Source organism: Aptenodytes patagonicus, chromosome 5, assembly GCF_965638725.1.
Source record: "Aptenodytes patagonicus chromosome 5, bAptPat1.pri.cur, whole genome shotgun sequence".
Classification (NCBI taxonomy): Eukaryota; Metazoa; Chordata; class Aves; order Sphenisciformes; family Spheniscidae; genus Aptenodytes; species Aptenodytes patagonicus.
The window spans coordinates 58,438,436-58,460,562 of record NC_134953.1 but is presented as its reverse complement, the minus strand read 5'-3'; the positions used below and the strand labels follow the sequence as shown (position 1 = coordinate 58,460,562).

Genomic DNA, 22,127 nt, shown 5'->3' with positions numbered 1-22,127 from the left:
TGCTGGCTCTTGCCAGCAGTAAAGATCTCATTCCTCATTCCTTTTCCCCTGCTTCTTCCAAATTCCAGCAACCAGTTAGAGTCCATAGTATGAGCTCCTTCGTGCTGTGTCCTGGCTTGAAGGATACCTGCTTCCTGTGGTTCTAGGGGCAGAATGGTGAGACCAAATTTCTAAGCCCTTCTTCCTCTTTCTGCTGCCTAGTTATTTCCCCCATGCAGCAGGGCTGGAGTTACGGACCATTTATAACAGTCCCTACTGATGAGCTACTTAAGGCAGCCAAGTTTCCCACCTACTCACTAGAAGGGAGAATTTTCAATTTTGTACTAGTAAGTGAAATTTCTGGAGGTGGTTCTCATTTAGTCAGCAGATGGTGTAAGAAACTTGAATACCACGTATATTTTCTGTCACTTAAGTTTTCTTTTATTGGCCGTATGCTTTTTTGTTAAGTATTTTCTCTATTGTGTTTCCTTGCTATAGAAGAATTATCTGTTTGGACAGAAGAAGAATGTAGGAACTTTGAACAAGGACTGAAAGTCTATGGCAAGGATTTTCATGTAATTCAGGCAAATAAGGTAAACACTGATTTTAAGTGTAGTTCTCAGCTTTTTTTTAAAGCAACGTAATTGTAAATAAATTCTTATCCTCCATTTCGTTCACAAATTACCATATTTACTACTTCTAATTTTTACTGCATATATGTCTAAATTGGTTTGTCAAAGTCCAGAATCCTCTGTAACTGTGGCTGTGAACCCTAAGTCCAGAAAAGTGCAAAAATCCTGCTGTGCATACATAGGGGGAGATCTGCATCCCTAGAGTCTTATTCTGGTCTTGAATAGACTGGTGAAACAGACTTGAGTATTTCTCCTGAAGCTGTTGCTTGCGGCACCTCACGATACCTTCAGTATTCTTAGAAACACTATTAAACTTTGCATTTCAATTTCTGGGTCTCTGAAATTTTGAGTCAATAGTTTCCACTATTTCCTATGTTTTATAAAGAAGCATTGACTTTGAATTTCACACCTTTTGATTTAAATGGTAGCTTTTTGCCAAAAATGTATTTAAATTCATCAAATTTGCATGGCACATATTTCCTAGGTACGAACAAGATCAGTTGGTGAGTGTGTAGCATTTTATTACATGTGGAAGAAATCAGAGCGTTATGATTTCTTTGCGCAGCAGACCCGATTTGGAAAGAAGAAATACAATCTTCATCCTGGTGTAACGTAAGATGTGCATTATTTTTATGTGCTTTTACATGTTGGATCTAAATCTTTCTTTTATACTGCTCTAATCTGAAATGGTATGACCACCTAGGGATTCCATAGTCCCAATTTGCAGCAGGAAAACAGCCAAGGTGTAAGAAAAGCTGACTAGTGCATATAATGTAATTTCTAAAATACATTTATTTGGAATAAGGCCAACAATTTGCATTGAACAGCTATTTAATTTAGTTTGTTTTCTGTTTAAATGTTTCACAAATATAATATTTCTGCAAATATGTGGAATTTTTTAAATGCTTGGTTTACTTTAAATACTTGTTTTATAAGGCGTTAGTCACAAGTTTCAGGTGGGATTTGTGGTACATGCTGTAGCATACTCTTGAAATGTATTGTTTGACAAGAATTCCGGCCAACACAGTACCTTGTACTAGGGCTTTTTTGGGTGTATATAGCTCCTTTCCCCATTCACATCTCTGCTGGGCAAAGAGGGAAATGTCTGCATAGCTGTGTATTTTCCTCCCTCAAATCTGAGCAAGTGAGCCAACCTATTATTCTGCCCTTCATTCCAATGCTATGATTTTAGTATCCCACTCTTTCCGCTGACGTTCTCCAAGTCTTTTTACTATTATTTTTTTCTTCTCATTTGTTCCTGGCTTCTCTGTTGCTCCTTCTTTTTAAAATTATTGTTTCTTTAAACATTTTAGAACTGTGTGTTGGACCACTGAAGTGAACTTGCAGCATGACATTAAGGGTTGCTATCTGTGGCTTTGTAAAGTAGACTGTTACAGAGAAGCACCCAGAGCTGCTGGATTTTCATAACCAGTTGTCAGGGACTGTCTGTCTCCCCCTCTTCTTCCATCTGGGTTTTCTTTTTTCCATTTTTGCCCAAATTAGTAGACATTTTTGGTTGTTAATGACTTAAAACATTCTTTGGTTCTTTTGCAGTTGACTGCATATGGTGATCAGAAGAAGTGTCATTAAGGATTGTACTTGTCTATTCTTGAATGCTTTTACAGATAGATGTGGGAATTTAGGGTGCAGTATCAGTTCCAGAATAATTATGTGTGAGGATATGCTGTTTCTGGAGTTAATCCAGACTAATACCATATGTAGAAGGGCTTTACCAACCATCTTTCTTTGTTTAAATCTTTCATAAGAGATTTACTATTAGTGACCTAAATTGTAGGACAGTAACATATTTCAGATATGGAAATGTCTTATCTTTAACTCTGAAGTTTTTAATTTGCTTTTAACTTTACCCCTTTTGAGGTTGTATGTGCACAAAACTTGTTTACTTTAATGGTATGTTATCACTGCCGCAGCAAATTGCAAGAGCTTAGTATGAACCTGCCTGAGAGCATCACCTTGAAAATACAGTCCACAACATCACAGCATATTGAAGTTTCTGCTTGTGCATGATCTTATGGGACTTACATAAATTCAGCCTGTGCTTATGCTAAGCTGGCTGCAGTGATTGGTCAATAAAAATGTAGTTGCTGTGGACAAACCATACGTGGGCCAGTTAACACAGGAGATCTTAAAGTTGTTAACTTTGCAAGATAAGTCTGTGCATTTCAAAAGATATAAAATGTGAATTGGTCACACTTGCAGTATATGCAGTGAATATTTTTGTACAAATAACACCAATCCTTTACACAGCAAGGGCAATGCTGAATGTGCTGTTTCTCTTGTGTAGAGATTATATGGACCGTCTCCTGGATGAAAGTGAAAGTGCTGCTTCCAGTAGAGCTCCGTCCCCTCCTCCTACAACTTCCAACAGCAGCACCAGCCAGTCTGAAAGGGAAGACAGCACAACCAGCAACAGTAATCAGAATGGTAAGTGCGTGCCCTGTCCCTCCTGAACAGAGTTGCCAAATCATCGCAGATGACAAGCCAAATGAGAAGTTCAACTTGCCTCTCTAAAAACAAGTCTATTGTAGTTTCAAATATTTTCCAAGGTGTTAGCAGCTTTAAGTTAAAAATGTTTTTTAAAAAAGCTACATGTTTGCATTTAGCCAGTGGTCACATGAATCTGCACTAGAATCTTCCTTTTAAATGTAAACATCTGTTACTGTCTTCCCCATGCTAGTGTAGTGTAATGCTAACTTTGTGAGGAGTCCCGTGCAGGATACTTAAAACAACTGAGATGAGAACTGGGCTATCATGCAGCACGCTAGTGCTTGGCTCAGGAACACCGTTAGCTATTCTTACCAGACGTGGGGCATTGAAGGGCAGTTAGGAATGGGAGAAGAGCCAGGGCACGATCACTCGTGAAGGAAGAAAACCTCAAAAGCAAGGGATAGCCGTTCTGAAGGAGCTGAAGTGAAAGCAGTAGCAAGAGGAGGGAGGAGCTTGGGGGCTGAATCAGATTGTGAAAATCGAGTGGAAGCTACAGAAACTGCCCAGGTGAGGACAGTCCACCTGCAGCTTGTACAGTTATGGGATTCTAGGACATTTTCTTGGCTGCTGTTGCTTGTAAGGGCTTCCATAAACTCCGTCATGGTAAGTCTGTCATTTGTATGCAAATAAATCACTCGTTCATCACACAGTGAGGATGCGGAGAACAATATTGGCTTTTTAGTTCAATAGGACTAGTTAGACTTCTGCTTTATTGAGCTGTCACAGATTGTTCTGTTACTGCTTACACTTCTGTTCTTTCTTATGGTATGTCTCTGTAACGCAGGCGTGTCTGCTAATGGGCCAGGTGAGATACCAAATAAAGATGAAGCAAAAATTGAAGGATTGCATGTAAATGGACCTACCAGTGGCAAGAAAACACCTCACACGGATCTGGATACAAATGGGTATGAAACTGAAAACCTTTCCACTGATCCAAAACTTGCTCATTCAGCTTCAAGAAATGAAAATGATTTTGAAGAAAAAACCGAAAGACCTCTAAAAAGAAGAAGAATTAACAGCAACGGAAAAGAGAGTCCAGGTTCTTCAGAGTTCTTCCAAGAAGCAAACTCACATGGGAAGCTTGAAGAACTAGAAACTTTGGATGACTGAATACTAGGAGCTGATTTTATTCCTTGGAGTAAATTTTGGGTGTCTAAAATTTTCAGGGTTGATGGGTTACCTTACAAAATCCAGTTCCGTAAAACAATCTGCTGAGATTTTTTCTAATACCTTCTACTTGGCTCTTAAGATCTGATTATTTGGTTTTTTCCAGTGCTGAAAAGCAGTAGGAGAATATTCCATTTCTCAGAGCTGGCAACTGTAGTTCTGGGAACTCTAAGGCTCTTAAAAATATTTGAGAAACAAATCAGTGAGTTTCTGCAAAAATACTCCCAGCCTAATACATTAAAGAATCTTCTGTGTGTAATACACCATTTAAGCATTGTACAAGTGAACAAAGCATCCTATTTGAAGCAGGGGGCTGGTTCAAATGTTGCAGGAAGTTAAAATGAAATACAGAATGCCAAGACACACATCAGAGTAGGCACAGAGACTTCCACTCATGCTAGCGAGAGGAAAGTGTCATCCCATTGTTAAGGAACCCTTATGAATCCTGAAAGTTACGAGCACAACTATTTTTATATATAGAAGTTTTAAAAGGTAAATAAATAAACCAGGTCAGGTTTGTATATGTAAAATTGTTGACATCAATGATGTCTTTCCATATTCTTTATCTGGGCTAAAGAAATACATTCTGTATTTTTCCAGATTTCTTTGTAGCCTTTGAAAGATTTTTACAGTACTTATGTCTTGATTGAACTGTCCTTTCTTAAAACAAAAGCTTGTATAATTTTCTTAACTTGTACAGTTGGTAAACTTTTATGAGAGAATTGATATCCTGAGTCTAATGTCAGCTTCATTTTATTTTGCTGAAGTCTTTTCTAAAAAAAAAAAAACCAACAAAAAAACCCCAAACCAAACCAATTGACTTAAAAAATGCTGATTAGTCACCAACATGTTATTTTCTTCTCAGAAAACAGTAAACAATTAACATCAAGAATGGTTAGAAGTCATTTGATTTTGAAAACATGTTTTTTCTTACTTCTGTTTTATGGCAAATAGTGATGCTAAAAATTTGTTAAGCACGATGCTTGCATTGCACAAATTTTCTTGCTTTCATTATACATCTTCTCATTTTATTTTGAGCTCAGATAAATTTCACATCAGCCAAATGCTTAAGTTTACTAAACCTTGTTCGCCAAGATCAGGTGTTAGATTATCCATTGATTTATTTTCAGTCTGTCTATCATCTTCTACATTTCACTGACCACAGGAAGGGTAGGAAATGGGTCAAGTGATTCTGGCTGTACAGGTTAGAAATGGACGTGCAGCTGGTAACCTGGTGCCTGATCTTGAATTTCTGAAAACTAGTGGACCTTATATGGATGGGTATTTCAGTGGGAGCAGAAACATCACATACACATACTTGGTAGAGCATATACACATGTATACACTCAGTATATAGAGATTCACATGGGTAAGAAGTGAGAGTAGGTATGGATAACTGGTTTATGATTAAAGTGCGAGAAACGAAAACTCTTTATAAAAGTGTGTGGAGGGGGTGATGCTCACCGTCCCACTAGCATAATTTGAAAGTTGTTGAAGTAGGGTTTACATCCATGAAGTAGCAAGATTTTTAATACCGGTGTTTTGGGTTTTTTTAATTTTGTTTTTTTTAAGCCGCAGCTACACATCTACTGTATTAAAAATAGGAAAAATTGTTCATTTGTATAATTTATAATCTTATCTCCTCCTGCTGTGGCTTACAGGAGTGCTGTTAATTTTTAATTGGTTATTTTTACTTAAAGTTTATGAGTCTTTACGATTCCAGTTTTAAATGTGCGGTCCTATGGTTTGAAACTAATGTATCAACCTAAAAAAAACAACTGCTAAGGGTTTTGTTTGTTTTGTTATCTCCTTCAACTACATGTACTTGGACTTTATGGTCGTTAATGAGCCAAATCTTCTGGATCCGGCCTGGCTCCACCACCATGATGAGTTACTGGAGCGTATTAACCTGCTGTTCCCAGAAACGTTGGGAATGATCCGTTCTAACTGGTTCAGCGGATGTGCAGAAGTTGACATCTGCCTAGAATTAGACAGCAATTTACGTGGAGAGGCACATTGGTAAGGTTTGTTAATGTATGGCCTGCATTAATCAATTAAGTGATTGATTAATTAAGCAATTGCTTTAGCAAGAGGTTGCTGTTAACTTTACAATCTGGTTTATTAACGGAAACCCAAAGTATCACCGCCTTATATTGAAGATGGTCTTGAGACGGTTTCAGACTGAGGGCAGTGCAGTGCTTCTAAGAGTCTTTGCAGCTAGAGTCCTATTTTCAGTTTTATTTTTATGCATTTTTGTTTGCAAGTTGGAAATACTTCCAAAAATTTATAGGAAAGTTCATAAGTAAATTGTCTCAGGCTTGTGTGTGAAATACAGCACTGTGTATATTTTCAGGAATGTTGCTTTGTTTTTCATCTTTCCTTTTTTTGGTGATACGTAGAAGAGACCTGACATTCCATAATCAACAAATATGTAATGCTCAGCTAGACTTTAAGAATATTTAATTACAATTTACATTTTGTTTATGCTGGTGTTTTATACAATACTTTGTTCATGTTCTTCAAAATGCAGCCACTATAACTTGATAAGTCATTGCACTACTAAAGCTATTTAAAATTCTAGAAATATAGTAACTTTGATTTCATTTAAAAAGCTTCCAGTACAGTTTGGAGCCCAGAAGTGTTTTCAGCATGTTTCCAAACTGCGTTGAAAAGATCACAACTTGCGTGTGACACTTGGGTCTGTTTTTCAAGCACTATGACGATAGGTTCAGCTGGAGCGGGTGTCCTGGGTTCATGAAGTGCTTTAAGACTGCAGCCTGAACAGAGAATCCAGTTCAACAGAATAAATCCTTGCTGGGCTTTCTAAAGGATTAAACATGATATTAAAAAAACAACTACACACACACACAAAATTTACATACCAGTTTTATACATTTTTCCACACATAGGAATTTTGCACTGTTAGTAATTCCCTTCTCTTATCCCCGCTCCCTGTCTGCAATTCTGAAAAAGCTTATTAAAATATTTTTTTAAACGTACTGTTTGCATAAAAAATTGCTGTTGTTTTTGAGCAAAACAGCAGGTAGAGTATTTCTGCCTACAGAGGATGCGAACGCCCCATCCCATTGTAGCAGTGTGGTAGTGACTCCGTTACTGCTGCGGTGAAAACCACAGAAACAAAATACCCTTTTCTGATTGAACTTTGAACCATTTTTTTCATTCCCCTAAAAGCAGGCCCCTCTCACACCTTTCTTCATAACGCTTTCCCAGGGCCACTCAGGGCAGGCGTAGACCAGAGCTGGGCATTACTCCGAGCAGCTGGAGGGGCAGTGGGTCAGCCTGGGGGGAAGTGGGTTTTGCTGTACGCTTTAAAGTACAGGCAGCATAATGTAAAGGAGGACAGAGAAGGAGGACACAGAAGAAGCTTGGTGCTGCCATCGAGGATGGACAGGACGAGGAAGGGCGGCAGTGGGTTAGCTGTGGGTTACAGTGGAACAGTTAATTTTTATTTCTAAGTCAAAGGCCCGGGAAGTCACAACACTGCTGTTACTTGCAGCCAGAAAGTACCAGGCAGGAGGTGTGGCAGGGCCCTGCTACAGCAGGAGCTGTCTTGCTGACTTTGCGACTAGCTCTTGTTCTGCAGTTACCTTGCACACACAGCACCAACAGTTTTTTGAATGGGAGCATTAAGCACCTCACAGAGTGCCACATTCCCCCATATAACACATCAAGGCCTGCCTAACAGCTTGGGCTAGCTGGGGAGAAGGAGAGGGACTGATTTTATTGCACTAGGGGGTTTTTTTGTGTCGGTTGGTTGGTGTTTTTCCCATTAGGATCTTTTCCCTTCCTCAAAGAATATTTAAAGCTGAAAACGCAAGAGACCCAAGAGACCTCCCTCACCCCCGCTTCCTCCACACCTACCAGAGTACGTGCAGAAGGGACAACAAACATGCTACAACTGGGCTGCTGGGGGAGCCCGGCTGCACCCGTTTTATTTGGCCTCAGCCGCTTCATCGTCTCCAGCCTTTATCTTCTTGCTGCTACAGGGAAGCGAGGGCCAGCCCCTGGGCAGAAGGCAAGAGCAGGCGGGGTAGGAGGAGGAGGGAAAGTCATTGGTTTATTTGAAGCCAGTACAAAAATACATAGGCACATAAAATCATTTTTGCTGTCATCACTGACTGACATATAAAGCCTGCCGTACATTCAAATAAAAAGGTCACCCTTTTAATTACTAAAATGGTCATTTTGTAAATATTCTATATAGAAAAAATTTTAGTCAATTAATAGTGTAGAAAATACTGTTGTAGGAACTCTGTTCACTTTCCCAGTGTATACAATACCATCCAGACTCTGGCACTGAAGTGTGCCCAGTTACAAACAAAATAAGCTTTAAAAATATTTTACTATTTGGACAATAAATCTAACCAGTAGATTCAAAAATAAACAAAAATCAAAACTTTTGACAGAATCGACATCCTGACTGCGAACACCTCAGCACAGCGAGGTTACAAGCAAACGTGGCAAAAAGTGATTTCCAAGTATTTCTGTTCAAGCGAGACGAACGTGCAGGCCTGGCTGAAGGACGGGGGTTTGATCCGGTACGGCACCAGTGAAAGCACACGCTGGAGGGGGCTGCGGCAGCTGGAAGCTGCAGGGACCAGGGGAACCCAGGACGGGGGTCTGCCGGCCTCAGCACCACCCGGCTGCTGGGAGCCGTAACCCCGCCTGGAGCTGATGTGTGAGTAGCTCTGGGTCTTCTGCACAGCAGGAAGCATTTATCATCTTTCCCCAGAAAAGAAAAGCTCTGCAGCTGATTGCAAATCCAAGGCTTTACTGAAATTTAGGAAGCAATAAAAATGATCGGGGAATTTCTTTTTTCTCCGATTCTGCACTACGAGTGCAGTGGGGCGGGGAGCCCCACTGAAGGGCAGCTCCTTGCTCTGGGACACACCGACCCAGCCCTCTGTGCTGCCAGGTGCCTTATAAATATAGTAACCACACCAATCCCCTGCCACACCCATTCAGCATCCTGCTGCCCCCAGAAGGGAGCCCCCCGGGGGGGAAGGGAAGACCCAGGCTCTGGTACGGAGACATCAGCTCCGGCACGCCTGGCCAGAATGACTCCAGGGACAGGATTCTGGAGCAGGTGGCAGCGCAGGGGCTGGCAGACTGGCACTGCATCTTTACCAACACATCAGGCTTTGCAGCACTGTTACAGAAAGTCTCCGTCACATGTAAAAATGTCAATGATGTTAAGCACTCCAATAAATGCAGTTTCACCAAACAGCAGTTTCATTTTTAGCAAATACCTTCCAGAAACAAATTATAGTGTCTACAGAAGCTATTTTCCTGGTTACCAAAGGAACGTATACAAAAAATCTTCATAAATACATAGTTTTACCACAATTTTTTTTTTAACCAAAATTATAAACAACTCTTTTTAAACCAAAAGACAACCCAAGGAGAGACCTAGAAAGAAGTGCTGTGTCAGACAACCTTTAAAAAACATCAGTTAACACTGCCCGACATATTAAAAATCCCATTCTTTTAATGGGTCACAAACCAAAGAAGACTTACTGCATCAAACAACGAACTGGGGGACAGGGCTTGGCCAAAGCTGAAGTGCTGGCGCTGCGGTGTGGACACGCACAATATGCGCTCAGTGCCGTGGGGACAGGCAGCAGCGCCCGCAGAGCCACCCACCCCACCAGCCCCAAGAGTCTCCCATTGACTTGCCAAAACAACACGATTCAAGTCCCTGTGCCTCTTACAGGTGTGTGCACGATGCTGATGGGTGGGAAGGGGATTGCAGGGGCAGGAGCAGCAGCCTTCACTTTGCAGCGAATTTTCTGGACTGAAGGAGGAGGCTCTGTGTGGCAGGTGGGACATCGTCATCTCTCCTGCAAACCCTGCAGCTACTCCCCATTGGATCCAAAGTGCCCTGCACTGGGGCCAGCCCCGGCACGGCCAGGAGCTTCCCCAAATCCAAAGGTTTCTGACCCTGGGGTGGTTTGAAGGAGGCTGCCAGCCCTGCCGAGCTCACTGGCGGCAGGTAAAACCTTCATGTTGGGAACATCCCTGAGCCTCGTAAAAGTGACCTCGGGCGGGAAAGAGAGGGGTGAATGTTTGCAGAGCTCTTAGAAACCAAGGAGGGTAAACCCAGCTTTAAAAGTGGGTTAACAGAACAAAAAAACCCAACAAACATATGTAAGCTCAGAGAGCACTGAGCATTCAACAAAGGGGTTTTGGCCCAAACCAGGAGCATCCTGCAGAGCATACCAGTGCTCGCCTCACATGGGCTGCAATGCCACAGCTCCCCTTCCTCCGCTCCTCTCCCCTAGGGAGAGAAGGGGTTCGCCTGCCCTTTGGGGCCAGATCCGTGCCGGGTACCATGGTCTCACCTTCCTGCAGCAGCAGCAGCAGCAGCACATGCTGCCCAGCCGGAGGGTCCAGGCTGGGGGAGGCACAGAGCAGAGCCAGCCCCAGCATCCGTCCCCGGCTGCGCTGGGTGGTAGCTGCACCGAGACGAGACGCAGCCAAGGATGCTCAGGGTACGGCCCTCAGAGCCGACACAGTCCTCCGCGATTCAAACGTTACGGTGCTTGTGCCAATCTCTACTGCCAAATCTCAGCGTGATTAGAAACCCATTAACTCCTCATGATCAGACTTAATTAGATGTATCCTTCATCGTGCAGTCAGTTATCTTCCCAATGATTTGTAAAGGCAGCAATCTAGATTGTGCAAATTAAGAGCATCACCGTTACTCCATGGCAGATGCCCCGGATTCCCCCTCCTGCATTCTGCCCGTGATCAGCTGAACAGAAATAGGTTGCTTCCAAAAAAAGCCTTTCCCTGGTCACACAGAGCTTTTTCCTTTAATATCCATCTTGATGCCAGCCTCAGACTGCTTGCTCATTTGCTCCTCCGTGAACGTGATGTAGGAATACACCAGGCTTCCAGCAATACTGCAAAACAGCGTCAGGTACGAGAATGAGACATCCCAGCTCAGAGCCACAGAAGCAACAGCGCGCTCACTGCACGCTCCGGCACGCTCATGGCTGGCTCCCTCCTGCATTGCACAATGCAAACCTGCCACCAGCAGCCTGGAGGAGATGCCGCCTTTTACACCAGCACATTTATTAGTTATATAGACCTGTCCCGGGCAGCCACAAACACCAGTTGCCACCGAAAAGTCAAAACCGTGGGTATGCCAATGGTCAAGGATCCGCTGCAAGCATCAATTTGAAAGAAAATTCTCTGTTTTCCTCCTAAGATCAGATATTTTGTTTAATTTGTACCCAAATGCTTGCTAGCCTGAGGCCCTAGCCTAGTGCTGGACCTGCTCCATCACTGAAGGAATCCTGCGGAAGGACAGGGGGAGAACAGGGAGACTTTTCACAATACAGAAATACACCCCAGACCAGAAAGGAGACTTTTCCAAAAGCTGTCCTAAAATACCAGGTGAAATAAAACAAAAAAAATATTTCTTTTGCTACCTTAATTACATGATTTGTATACACAACTCTGAGAACAACTTAAGGTTGCTGCTAAAATATGCTTGTGCATTCTCCTGGCTTTAAAACAACCCAAATCTGTCTGGGAGCTCCCCACAGCCCGAGCTTGGCCGAGGGACCAAGTGGTGCTGCCGGCAGCACAGGGCTCGCCCTGGGCTGCGAGATGTGGGTCACTGCCGCGCCAGCTCCCCTGCTGCGGTACAAATACCAATCCATGGGTTTGGGTTTTTTTTGAAAGAACTGTTGAGCCAGTCAAACCATTTCAGTTTCACAGCAATTTTCACTTGCAAATCATAAATAAAAACTGCAAACGCCCGACGTTCTTACCTGATATTTAAACCAATGAAGTTCGTCCATGTAAAAATATAGTCTCCTCCAAAAAACATCCCAATATAAGTTATTAAAATATTCTGCAAAGGAATGAGATTTCAGCAACAAGAGTGTAAGTTTCTATACAGCCTGAGACAAGTGTATGCTCTATGCATTAAAGCAGTATGGAGGTGGGAAACCCCGGATGCAGATAGTGAAATAGGCAAGCGGTGATAATACTGGATTCAAAGCAGTTGGTTGGTTTTAGAGCTGCTGAGAAACGCTCCTGAATGGAGGCTTTGATGGCTGGGGCAGCAGGGCAGTGCAGCTCCCAGGCTGTGATGCTCTCCCTCATCTCAAGACCAGCACTAAAGCCAGAAAAACATCCAGGAGCGCCCGTCTATTTTCGCAACGGGCTCATTGGGCCGCGGTGACCCAGAGGATCATGGCTGTTTCTGGGTGTTTTGCAAGTCATTAGCCCTGGGTGAAGCTAAATGCATTGACCACAGTCAGCACTACGCACGGCTGCTTGTTGTGACTGCTGTACAAACACCCACAGAGTATCTCTCTACTCCAGACAACAGCAAAAAAAAAAAAAAAAAAAAAAAAAAAAAAATCCCATTGGAGCCACCCCCCCTCCATGCAGCACACAGCAAAAGCCCCAGAGCCTCCATCCAGCCCTTCCTGTGCTGCTGCTGAGCAGACACCGTTGCCTGTGCGGGCAGAGCCGGGGGACGTGCGGTGCTGGAGCGACATGAAGCAGGTGCAGGGAGGCTGTGGATGCCCCGAGGCTGTTCGTGGCTTTTGCTGGAGTAACTCCTGCAGGCAGGCAGCACCTTGCCGCACATCCCGGGCAGGCAGCAGGGAGGTGCAAGATGACTCAGGCCATGCAGAATTGGAGAGCGCCGTGGTGCCAGGGAAGTTCCAAGTGCTCAATGAGCCCCCATGCCAACAGCTAAAGCCGCTGTTTAATACAAGCGCCAAGCAATGATTACTGCGATGCTCGCCTGACAGCACCCCCGGGAGCAGAGAAACCACTTACCTTAATGCAGCCAACTATTGTAGTTGTAAGAGCAGAATTATACTGAGTGCAAAGAACCGTGGAGTACATCAAAATAAACCTGCAGGAGGAAGAGCCAACATCAGGCTCCATGAACCAGCAACGTGCGCTCGCAGCCCAGAAGGCCAATCGTATCCTGGGCCGCATCGCAAGAAGCGTGGCCAGCAGGTCAAGGGAGGTGATTCTGCCCCTCTACTCTGCTCTGGTGAGACCCCACCTGGAGTACTGCGTCCAGCTCTGGAGCCCTCAGCATAAGAAAGACACGGACCTGTTGGAGCGGGTCCAGAGGAGGGCCACGAAAATGATCAGGGGGATGGAACAGCTCTCCTATGAAGAAAGGCTGAGAGAGTTGGGGTTGTTCAGCCTAGAGAAGAGAAGGCTCCGGGAAGACCTTATTGCAGCCTATCAGTACTTAAAGGGGGCTTATAAAAAAGATGGGGGCAGACTTTTTAGCAGGGCCTGTTGTGACAGGACAAGGGGCAATGGTTTTAAACTAAAGGGGGGTAGATTTAGGCTAGATATAAGGAAGAAACTTTTTACACTGAGGGTGGTGAAACACTGGCACAGGTTGCCCAGAGAGGTGGTGGATGCCCCATCCCTGGAAACATTCAAGGTCAGGTTGGACAGGGCTCTGAGCAACCTGATCTAGTTGAAGATGTCCCTGTTCCTTGCAGGGGGGTTGGACTAGATGACCTTTAGAGGTCCCTTCCAACCCAAATGATTCTATGATTCTATGACACGCTTCAGGCATTGCCATTCATCTCTGCATCTCTCCTCCTCTTTTCTAGAGCGGTATTTGTACCACCACTTTTTTTGGCTAAACCTGCACTGAAGCAGGGTAGGAAATAATTTCCATCTGCCATAGCTCTCGGAAATGGTGTCCCTATCAGGACTAAATATTTAGATACATTTTTTATTTTTTTTTTTTTAACCTAGAACAGCTCAGACCACCAAAATATGCTACTGCTGGAACCCACCCACCCAGCCGCTGGTTGACGGCTGTGCCCCAGCCCTCGGAGGCGGGCAGCACCTGCCATAGCAGTGTACATGCTTACCCCATTACACACGACAGCGTAAACTGCACAATGAAGAGCGTGTCTGCCCAGCCCTGGTACTCCATTGCCTGCAAGAAACACACCCCAAACCTTAGAGGAGGAGAAGGAGACGCAGTAATTCACAGCAAGGTGAGAAACAAACCTCTGACATCGGCTTTCATATCACAGCAGAAAAAAAAAAAACAAAACACAGCCCAGCCTGACATCCTGGGGCTGCAGAAGGGCCAGCTGCTCACGGCAGCATCACCTTCCAGCCCAAGTGAGCACCCTCTTCCTGGAAAAAGCAGTGAATAACAGTCATACAAGCAGAAGGAACCAGAAAAGGCATTTCCTAGCCACTTGTTGTCCAAAATCACTCTCTTGAGAGCCCCTCAGCAGCAGTTGAGGTCACCCACATTTTGTGCATCTGAGCTGCTGGCAGCAGCGGGAGCCTCTGAGGCCCCTGGCCACATCGGGGCTTGCTGCAACGCAACCCCAGTGAGAGAGCCCTGCCACCGCCACCCACAGCGACAGCTCTCCGGGCTTCCAACATTTGAAAGGGACATGAAAAGTTCACATATAGATTTAGTAAATTCTGGAGGGAAGCTCAGAAGAGCTCTCACCAGGTGCTGGGATTAGCGGAGCAAACTGCAACGTTTAGACAGCGTGTCCCAGGGGAATTTAACCTCTAGGGACAGTGGTGACAAAATGGCTAAAGGAAGTCTGGATTTCACGGTAGGGCTTTTTTTAATTGGGTGTTGTTTGTTTTTTTGGGTTGGGGGGGGTTTGGTTGGTTGTTTGTTTTTGTTTAATTATTTATTTAAAGTTACACTCCACGCAGCCAAACCCACGTTTTTGCCAGCTGCAGGTCTGGGGATGACTCCAAGGACAAAGCTCCAGCAGCAGAAAATGGTTTGCAGCGGGGACAGGGAGGGAGGCCAGAGGGTGGTGCTGCCAGCCAGGCTGGGGACACGGGTCAGAAGGAACCTCATGCAGCTCAACAAGGGGAAGTGTAAAGTCCTGTCCCTGGGGAGGAACAACCCCAGGCACGAGGACATGCTGGGGCCGGCTGGGAAGCAGCTCTGCAGAACAGCCCCAGGGTGCTGGTGGACACCAGGTTGACCATGAGCCAGCAACATGCCCTTGCTGCAAAGAAGGGGAATGGTTTTCTGGGCTGCATTGGACAAAGTGCTGCCAGCAAGTCAAGGGAGGGGTTCCTTCCCCTCTGCTCAGCGCTGGTGAGGCCACCCCTGGAGCGCTGGGTCCAGTGCTGGGCTCCCCAGTGCAAGAGAGACACGGACATACTAGACAGAGTCCAGCAAAGGGCCACCGAGATGAAGGGACTAGAGCATCTCTCCTATGGGGAGAGGCTGGGAGAGCTGGGACTGCTCAGCCTGGAGCAGAGCGGGCTCAGGGGGGGTCTCATCCATGTGTATAAACACCTGCAGAGAGGGTGCAGAGAGGACGGAGCCAGGCTCTTCTCAGTGGTGCCCAGTGCCAGGACCAGAGGCCACGGGCACAAACTGACACACGGGACGGTCCCTCTGGACATCAGGAAACACTTTTTCACTGTGAGGGTGACCGAGTGCTGGCACAGGTTGCCCAGGGAGGTGGTGGAGTCTCCATCCATGGAGATATCCAGAACCCAACCGAACATGGTCCTGGGCCACCTGCTCTAGGGGATTGGACCACATGAGCTCCAGAGGTCCCTGCCAGCCTCAACCAGTCTGTGATGCAGTGAGGAAGTGAGGGCAGAACAGGGCAATAGCTGGTTCCTCCGACCTCCCCTCCCACTGGGGCAGGGACTGGCACAGGGGAGAGAAGGGCTGCCAAGCACACGGGGATCCTGCCAGGCAGCTGGGACGGTGCTTTACAACAGGGACATGAAATACCAGCCTGAGGGGGACCTTCCTGCAGGCAGTCCATCCCTTTCACCCCCAGAAATTATTTGCAGGGCTTTGCTCACCGCCATCACCATGCCCATTTCTGCCTCTCACAAAGCATGGCATGACGAGACATTGTTACCTTTGATGCTTGTTAATGAAACACAAAATTTAACACATCCACATTCATGAGTATAGTGAGAGGCTTTCCTATGCAACCCCCCCTCTCCCCAGCATGGCCCCCCACGATGCGGCCCCCCATCCCAGCTCTGCCCCAGGAGCCATCCCCATGCGAGACATGTTCAGCTGCACGCCCTTCACAAGAAGGTTTTTCATCAGGCTGCAAACGTGGAGTTTCCTGGCAGCAGCCCCAACAGAGTGCATCTTTGTCTGCCTCCGGCTGCCAGGAGCTCAGCCAGGGAAAAAGAAGTTTATTCAGGGGAGAGAAGAAAAAAAAAAGGCAATTTCTCCACAGGCTGAACAGAGGCTGCACAGTGCAGCACAGAGCAACATTTTGCTCCCCGGCTGCCAGTTCCTGCTTATAAATGAGCACTTTATCCCCAAATATATCCCACTGAGTCGCCCTTTAAGAAGGGCAGGGTCTGAGCTACCTTCACCCCATGCAACCACTTCTCCTTGCTAATCGCAGCTCATTATCTTAGCAACTGCTTACTGGGGCTCATCATCAGGGCATTAAGCTCCTAATGAGAAAAAAGCCACCAGGCTCTCCCTGACCAGGTATGGCTGGGGTGGGAGGAGATGGGACAGGGGTGTCTGCAGGGGCCATTGGGACCCATGGGGGTCTGGGTGGGCAACACCTCCAACCTTCAGCATTTGCCTTCCCTGCTCATGGAGAGGGATGCCCCTTCGTGCAGGCACGAAAAGTGAGTGCTCTTGCTCAGGAGAGCCAACCGAGTATAGCTGCACATGAGTGTAATAATAATAATACAATATAAATTTCAAGTACACAGAACCGCATGTAAATCAGACCGTGTCCTGTTGGGGCAACACGGGCAAACTGATCTCCAGAGCAATTCAACATAATAACCACCCCAGTAAGAGGGAAGGACAGAAGGAAGTTTGAAGACGCCCATTTATTCTAAAAATACTTGACTTCTTTGTTTTAAATAATATTTGGTTTCACTTATTGCTCTCGCACTTCCCCATTCCTCAAGCATTACAAAAATGCTTGAATGGAGCAACTCTGTGGATTTAAAGTCCAATGTAAGACTTACAGTTACTTTCTACTTACACGGCTTCCCTCTCTACCCCAAAACTTGGCCTCAATCATCCTTTGCCCCAGCCTCTTCCCTCAGATGCTACACAGTACTTATTTGCAAGTTGGGGATAATGAACTACTTTGTAGTTTCACGTTTTGAGTATTTCCCATTTTACGTAGGAAGGCTAAGTTACAGAAAAGTGTGTTGTAACGAACAGTAAAATGTTCTTCTAAGCAACCCATTTTGCCCATAAGGTATTGTGCCACTAAAGATTTTGCTTCTGGGGGCAGGAATCCTACCTTTTGCGCATCTCCGGTGAAGTAGGCAATGGTCAAGGTGGGAAGGATCATAAACAGTGCATTGTAGTATAGCAGACCGTATTTTCCCAGCTCCTAGAAATAAGAAACATCTGTGTATTTAAGTTGGTTCCAAACAGGAACATAAAGCCTTATTCATATTGCTACTGAAGACTGGGTCTTGTGAGCTAAATCTACATGGGATTCTCAGAGACAGAAGAGTTGGGAGTTTTGTTTGTTGTTGTTTTTTTTTAATATATATAAAAATATATACACACACGCATATATTTTTATTTTTTTAATATATATGTGTATTAAAAAAAAAATATATAAAAGAGACTTGGGTGACAAGCTTGCAACGGGCTTTACAGCCACCACCAATCAAAATGCCGTTTCTTTGCTGTCGCAAGGGACTGCGGTCATAACCGGCACAGGGGCATGGCTTTGGTTAGCACCATTTGGCAATGCTGGCACCGAGAGCAGCACAGCAGTATTGCCAAACCTTCTGGACAGGAGATTTTGGGAGAGGGATGGGGTAGCACCGGGTGAGCCTCCCCTCTTTGCCCCCTCAGATGCAAGCTGCTGCCAAACCAAGCACAACACTGCAATGCCCAGAACGAAGCCGAAGGTCAGCCTACCTTTGAATCCAGCTTCTGTTTCACATAGGCACCATTTGCAGCTGTTAAGGCATCGTTAATAAGGATAAAAATATATCCTTCCAGATCGAATGCCAAGTCAGCACTGGGAAAGGAAAAAACCCTGAGTTAAAGCTTTAAGCTGTGCAGAGTGTAACACTTGCAAGATTTCTTCCACATCCTGTTTAGCCAGTAAGTTGTCAGAAAGAGTTAATCATACAAGGAGGGACTGGGATTTGGGTCGGTAAAACATTCTTTCCTACTAGAGAGCATGTCTGAGAGTAAAACATCAGCATTTACTCTCTCTCTTCTTGGGACTACCGTGGTACTTGATTCACCTTAGCTTTGCTGGCTGGCCCACGCAGGGACCCTTCAGAGACAGAGGAGAGGGGAGAGCAAACCGGGAGCTCACCTAGCAGCTACGAACGCACCGATGATCATAGCAAATACTGTCATCTGAATACTCCAAGAAAACTTTTTCCTGAAAAGAGATGTAGAAGGACATTGCCGTCATCTACAGTTAAATCTTCATTGAAGTATTGCGAGCACTTTGGAGAACAGCAGGGAGAAGCCTTTCCTCCCAGCACATACGGGGGGGGGGGGAAAACCCCAAGCAAACCAACCTGTGCAAAAGCAGCAAGTAAAAGCTAGACATTTTTAGACAATTACCTCTATGATTTAAAGAAATACAACTTAGCATCAATGAGGTTCAAATTTACGGAGTGCTACAACTCTGCCTATGGCAGCGAACGGTTCAGCTGTGCACGGGGCGCTTGGCACTGCGTAGGGACCAGCCCAGCACCCTGAGCACTGCAGTGCCAGCCCTGGGGAGGGGGCTGTCGGCACACAGCATGAGCAGTTTTGGGGTCTCTGTAGGCACCCGGGCGGCAGAGAGCCGTTAGCAGGGGCAGACGGGCACAACACCCTCTGCTTCCAAAACTGCACTGCACAACCAGGCTGCTGCAAGTGGAGACAGAGCACATCCATCTTCCCCCCACCTGGCAGCTACACATCGCACCTTGTCTCGCCCAGCTCCCTCCAGGCATGCAGAGAGGCAGCAGGGAAAAGGGCTGTGCAGATCAAGGCAAGCAACACACTGCTGCTCTCTGTATCCACTTCCTCCGCCCACCCTCATTCCTAAAACCTAGCTTAGAGCCAAAACCCCTGACCACACGGATCTCCAACACACAAAAACTCACTGACATGCTGCACGTCATTCCAACACCTTCAGACTTGTGTAACTCTAACCGGTATCTGTCACTGAGAGCCCTGGAGAGAAGGGGCTGGGAAGACTCACTTGAGCAAGAATCCTTCGGCAAACATTGTAAACAGGATGGAAAACCTTCGCAGGACAGTGAACATCGGCAGGCTGCAAGAGGAAGTTTTAGCAGGGTGAAAGGGCTTCCCCCCTCGGGTGCTGACGAAACGCAGTTCTGCAGCCACCCGCAGAGCAATGCCCCAAGCGGGCACTGGGATAAGGGCTCCAGAGAACAGAGCCATGGGCGAGCCTGCCAGTTTCCTTACGGAAACTCTGTTACTCCCACACCCAAAAAGGTATCACTTATGTCAGACCTTGCCAGGGTGGGGGACCCCGCGGACGGCCCCAGACCCTCACCTATGGTGGGTGAGGGCCGGACCTGCATCCCTCCCTTACCCACAGGCTGGGGGAAAGCATTCAGAAACACGCACGTGGCTTATTTTAGCGTGGGCAGAGGATGAACCGTATCGCCCCGAGCGGCTCCTGCTCGGGTCACCCACACCCCTGCAAAGCCTTAGGGCCCAGCAGCAGCTCCCCACGAACACCAGACCCCCCCACAAGGACCCTGTTGTATACCCCCCAGTAGAGAAAAGCCATCCATACTTCAGTTTCTTTGTGCTGAACAGTCCTGTGATCTGGTTCCCAAAATACAGAAGAGGTAGAGGAAACGTCTAGAAAATTTTAAGAGGGATAACACACTGTGTGAGCGACCAGAGAAAGCCAGGGAGCTCCCCAGCAGCACCTCATTTTATAAACGTGTATGAAATTATTTCCACCCGCGATGGAAATGTTCACACACACACGTGTCCCAGCTCCTCAGCCCAGAGCTGCCCCACGGCTGCAGGCTCCCGCATGGCTCACTGCTCCCAGGACAAGCACTGGCATCCCGCTGCCAAAAAGCCCGTGGTGCCCATCACGGGTGAGGGGCTGGGGCAGAGACCACCGCCCGGCCTCGGGGCAGAGGAGAGGTGCCCGGGGAGGAAGCTTACCCGCCGGGGAACGTGCCTGTCGAGGTCGGGGAACTTAACAACCCGCAACGCCTTGCCCGCCCAGAGCACCGCCACTGTCGCCAGCATCTGCAAGAGAGCAGGGGTCAGCCCAACCGCCCCCCGCATGGCAGGTCAGGGGGGGACAGGACAGAGGGGACCCCACTCACCTGGCCCAGCCCCACACACAGCGAGGACGGGAACCTGCGGGCAGAGAGCAGACATCAGTGGGGGCACCGACGTCGGGGGGGGGAGGGGGAACAGTCACACATACCCCTGCTGTGGGCATGGGGAGGGGGATAGCAGTGGCCCCCAGCCTCCAAACCTGCAGAGCCCATAGCCATCGGGGGCACTACCCACTACCAGGGGGTCCCCATAGGAAGGGGGCGTTAGGCATGCACGGCAGGGCTGGTAGTGTAATGGGCTCCCGGGGGTGAGAAGGAGGGGTGTGCACAGGGGGCGACCCAGCCCCACAGCAGGGGGGTGCCCAGGGGTGTAAAGGACTCCCAAGGTAGGGGGTGCATGCATAGGGGTGCCCGGTCCCCAAGGATGAGGGGTGCAGCGGGGTGCCTGCAAGCGCACGGCACCCGAGGGGGGGGGGGTGTGCATGCACAGACGGGGGGGTGCATGCACAAGGGCGGTGCACGGCACCCAAGGGAGGCATGCATGGGGGTCTCGCATGGCGGAGGGATGCATGCTGGGGGGCCGCGATGCAGAGAGCCCCCAGGAGAGGGGTCACGCCCAGGGTGCAAAGGCCCCCGGGCCGCAGGCCGTACCCGTAGGTGGTGAGGACGCTCTTGTTGACGACGACGATGAGAAAGGAGCTGAGCCCGTAGAAGGCCGCCGCCAGCAGCCTGAAGCAGAGCGTGAAGCCCGGCGCCGCCATGCCCCGCTCCGCATCGCCGGGCGCGGGGGCTCCCGCGGGGGCTCCCCCCTCGGCCCGGGCCGCCGGGCGTCTGCGCGCCGCCGCCGACGACATGGCTGCGGGGGCGGGGGCTGGGCGGGGCGGGGGCGGGGACAGGGGCGGGGCGGGGCCGGAGGGGCCGCGCGGCACGGCGGCGAGGGCGGGCGCGGGGTGGGGGGGCACGGAACGGGGATGGGGAGTATCACACAGGGGTCTGGCGTGGAGGGGTAGCACGGGGGGCAGCCCACAGGGATCTGGCGTGGGGGGCAAGGCATTGCACGGGCGTCTGGCTTGGGGGCATTGCACGGCAGGGGATCGCACAGGGGTCGGGCATGGGGGGGAGCATTGCACGGACGAGTGGCATGGAGGGAGAATGGGGGGCATGGGCGAGGGCATGGGGGAGTACTGTGCGGGGGGCCGGCGTGGGGGCATTGCACAGGGGCCTGGTACGGGCAGCGCTGGGGGGCATTGCATGGGGAGAAGGCACGGTGTGGGCATTGCATGGGGGGAGCGCGGGGGCATGGCTCCGGGTGGGCGTCATTGCAGGGACAAGGGGACACATACTTCAAACACGCTGCAGCATGTGCCCTTTTCTGGGGGGGGGGGGACGGGGGGGTTCCCTCCCTCCCCGCAGCAGAAGCAGGGGCCGGGGCACGGGGCGGGGGATGCAGGCCAGGGGGTGCAGACCCACACTGGCACTGCTGTCACCGGCATGGCCGGGCACAGGGGCCCAGCACCCTGCAGCGGGTTGCCCTTGGGTGACCCTGCATGCAGGATTTTG

At 48.0% G+C, this 22,127-nt stretch overlaps 2 protein-coding genes across 8 annotated transcripts in view; one reads left to right on the top strand and one right to left on the bottom strand.

Annotated features, from left to right (window-relative positions):
- The window catches only part of MIER1 (MIER1 transcriptional regulator), a 42,008-nt gene extending 34,723 nt beyond the window's left edge, over positions 1-7,285 (top strand). For 6 of the 7 annotated variants that reach the window (XM_076339979.1, XM_076339980.1, XM_076339983.1 and 3 more), the window contains 4 exons: positions 478-572; positions 1,096-1,223; positions 2,917-3,056; positions 3,904-7,285. In XM_076339979.1, coding sequence (XP_076196094.1) covers positions 478-572; positions 1,096-1,223; positions 2,917-3,056; positions 3,904-4,229 — 689 coding nt within the window. In that variant the 3' untranslated portion in view covers positions 4,230-7,285. Of the gene's footprint in view, positions 1-477; positions 573-1,095; positions 1,224-2,916; positions 3,057-3,903 lie in introns of those variants that run through there. The other variant, XM_076339984.1, reaches the window with a different exon arrangement.
- Positions 7,286-10,192: 2,907 nt separating this feature from the next.
- SLC35D1 (solute carrier family 35 member D1) lies at positions 10,193-21,421 on the bottom strand. The gene is made up of 12 exons (XM_076339986.1): positions 21,219-21,421; positions 20,613-20,646; positions 20,446-20,532; positions 20,060-20,127; positions 19,496-19,567; positions 18,611-18,679; positions 18,202-18,304; positions 17,567-17,659; positions 14,186-14,253; positions 13,113-13,191; positions 12,089-12,171; positions 10,193-11,212 (listed from the first exon to the last, which is right to left on the bottom strand). Exons 1-12 carry the CDS (start codon positions 21,419-21,421, stop codon positions 11,104-11,106), a joined length of 1,068 nt encoding a protein of 355 aa, XP_076196101.1. The 3' UTR covers positions 10,193-11,103.
- Positions 21,422-22,127: the final 706 nt, after the last annotated feature.

What these genes read in the sequence shown, in the direction of transcription:
- SLC35D1 (XM_076339986.1), bottom strand. Translation starts at nt 21,421, where the DNA reads ATGTCGTCGGCGGCGGCGCGCAGACGCCCGGCGGCCCGGGCCGAGGGG. An exon ending in TTCAGCACAAAGAAACTGAA is followed by an intron (nt 19,568 to 20,059) that starts GTATGGATGGCT and finishes TTCCTCTTGCAG; the next exon opens with CCTGCCGATGTTCACTGTCC. An exon ending in CAATAGTTGGCTGCATTAAG is followed by an intron (nt 12,172 to 13,112) that starts GTAAGTGGTTTC and finishes ATTCCTTTGCAG; the next exon opens with AATATTTTAATAACTTATAT.